The sequence below is a fragment of the Anarrhichthys ocellatus genome, unplaced genomic scaffold (genome assembly GCF_004355925.1).
Source record: "Anarrhichthys ocellatus isolate YVR2014 unplaced genomic scaffold, GSC_Weel_1.0 scaffold5691, whole genome shotgun sequence".
NCBI lineage: Eukaryota > Metazoa > Chordata > Actinopteri > Perciformes > Anarhichadidae > Anarrhichthys > Anarrhichthys ocellatus.
Window position 1 is genome coordinate 1,025 of NW_022285665.1, and position 2,306 is coordinate 3,330.

General features: G+C 43.5%; 1 protein-coding gene across 1 annotated transcript in view; it reads left to right on the plus strand.

The window, feature by feature from the left end:
* LOC116379981 (protein spinster homolog 1-like) overlaps positions 1-1,410 on the plus strand; it is a gene marked incomplete at its 5' end in the record, with an annotated part of 2,429 nt that extends 1,019 nt beyond the window's left edge. Inside the window, one exon of the mRNA XM_031841936.1 lies at positions 931-1,410. Within this exon, the coding sequence (XP_031697796.1) occupies positions 931-1,140 (210 nt within the window). The remainder of the gene's footprint in view (positions 1-930) is intronic.
* Between the last annotated feature and the right edge of the window lie 896 nt (positions 1,411-2,306).

Genomic DNA, 2,306 nt, shown 5'->3' on the forward strand with positions numbered 1-2,306 from the left:
CACACCTACCTACACTCACACACACCTACACACACACCTACCTACACACACACACACCTACACACACACCTACCTACACTCAAACACTCACTCACACACACCTACCTACACTCACACACACACCTACACACACACCTACCTACACACTCACACACTCACTTACACACACACACACTCACTTACACACACACACTCTCACACACACCTACACACACACACCTACACACCTACACACACCTACCTACACACACACACCTACACACACACCTACCTACACACACACACACACACGCACTCACTCACGCAGGCATTCACACACGCACACACACACACACACACTCACACACACTCGCTCACTCACACACTCACTCACTCACACACACTCGCTCACTCACACACTCACTCACTCACTCACACACACCTACCTACACACACGCACACCTACCTACACACACACGCACACCTACCTACACACACACACACACCTACCTACACACACACACACACACACCTACTCACTCACTCACTCACACTCACACACACACATGGTCTTTGGGGTATTTAATGGCTTTATTATTGTAGACAAATGCAGCAAAGATCCTTGATAATAAATACATGTTTTTATATTTATTAGAGAGATATTTATTATTAAATGTATTTATTTAAGAAGGATAAACCCTTCAGAGGAACCATCTTGTTTAAATCGGGTACAGAAACATCCAGACATTTAAAATCATAAATAATAATAACGAGAAAAACAGAAGAAACGTAAAGAGAATTAAAATAAAGTAAATTATAGCAAAGATAAATCGATACATTAGTTAATTATTTTTATGTGTATATATTTCTACTAATTCATAAACATTATTCCTGAAACATGAATCAAAGAACTAGAATGAGTAAAGCTTCTGTACCTCCCGTGTGTCTCAGCTGTCGGACTCTCTGAGGAAGACGGACTCGTTCTTGTGGCAGTTCCGCTCCCTGCAGCTCTCTCTGCTGCTCTGCTCCTTCGTGGCCGTGATCGGAGGAGGCTTCTTCCTCGCCACCGCCCTCTTCATCAAGGGAGACCGCGATCGGGCCGAGAGCCACGCCCCCACAGGTGAGACCGGCACAGCGTTACCGCTCAGCAGGAATCTGTGATAACTGTCAGAATCATCAGGTGTTCATGTTTACGACGGTCCTTGAACACATCATGTGTGACGAACACTTCCATCAGAAAAATCAGCCAAAACAAATTCTCCATGTTCTCATCATAAATGTCTCCTCTAATAAAGCGTTCACTTTAACCAGACTGTGTAAAACATTAAATTGTGAAACTATGACGTCATGATTGATTCATCTGAGACCAACAGTCATGTGACAACAAATCAGAGACACTAAGGGTGCATTCCAAGTCTCTTAATTGTCGTTTCCTCGCTCCTTGATCCTCGCTTCAACCGGAAGTTGTTCTGCGCCGCCATATTGACGGCCGTCCCAAAGCTCTTATTCCTGCTCTGACGAGCGAGGATGGAGGAGAGAGGAGGGATCTCTGAGGAGCCGTGAGCGAGGAACCACGAGAACAGACTTCCAGGAAGTGTTTTAACGGCCGACACGCCCCCTCATTGTTCATCAGTCATGTGATTGGACGCTGCAGCCGATCGGACTGATGAGATTTTGTTCAACATGTAAACAGTGAAGACGATCACAGATTAAACTTTAGTTTATATTTGATTCGTTTATGATTCAACATCTGGTTTAAATAAATGTTCATTGTAGTCTGAACAACAAAAGGACCACAAACAACTTTCTACATTTATTAGAAGAATCAGAATCGATTCTGCCCCAAGCTGAATCTATTTGAGGACGCTGATTGGCTAAATTGTATGTCACACATTTATATCTCATTTATATCTTTAATCAGCAATTGGCTAAACTGCTTCATAGCCCCGCCTCTTTTGGACAGTTTCTCCAGCGCCCCAGAGCTGCTGAGACGTGCACGCGCCGAGAGGACGTGCAGGAAAAGCATATATTTGCCGCAGATATCATATTTTACACATATTACTGGGTGATTCCATATTTCAAAAACACAAATATTGACAATTTGTATAGTTTATTCAGTGTGGCTTTGTAGCACAAAGGTAGTTTTACTGCCTTTGTGCTACAAAGCCACACTGTATATAATCCATCGGGCTTAATCATACTAATAATCTTTATCCAAAAGTTTGGCGCGCTTCTCCTCACACAGCGTTGCCAACAGCGCCGTGAAAAATACATCAAAACGTGCGGCCTGATCGGGAATAGTGTGCTATCTATTGTTCGGAGAGATT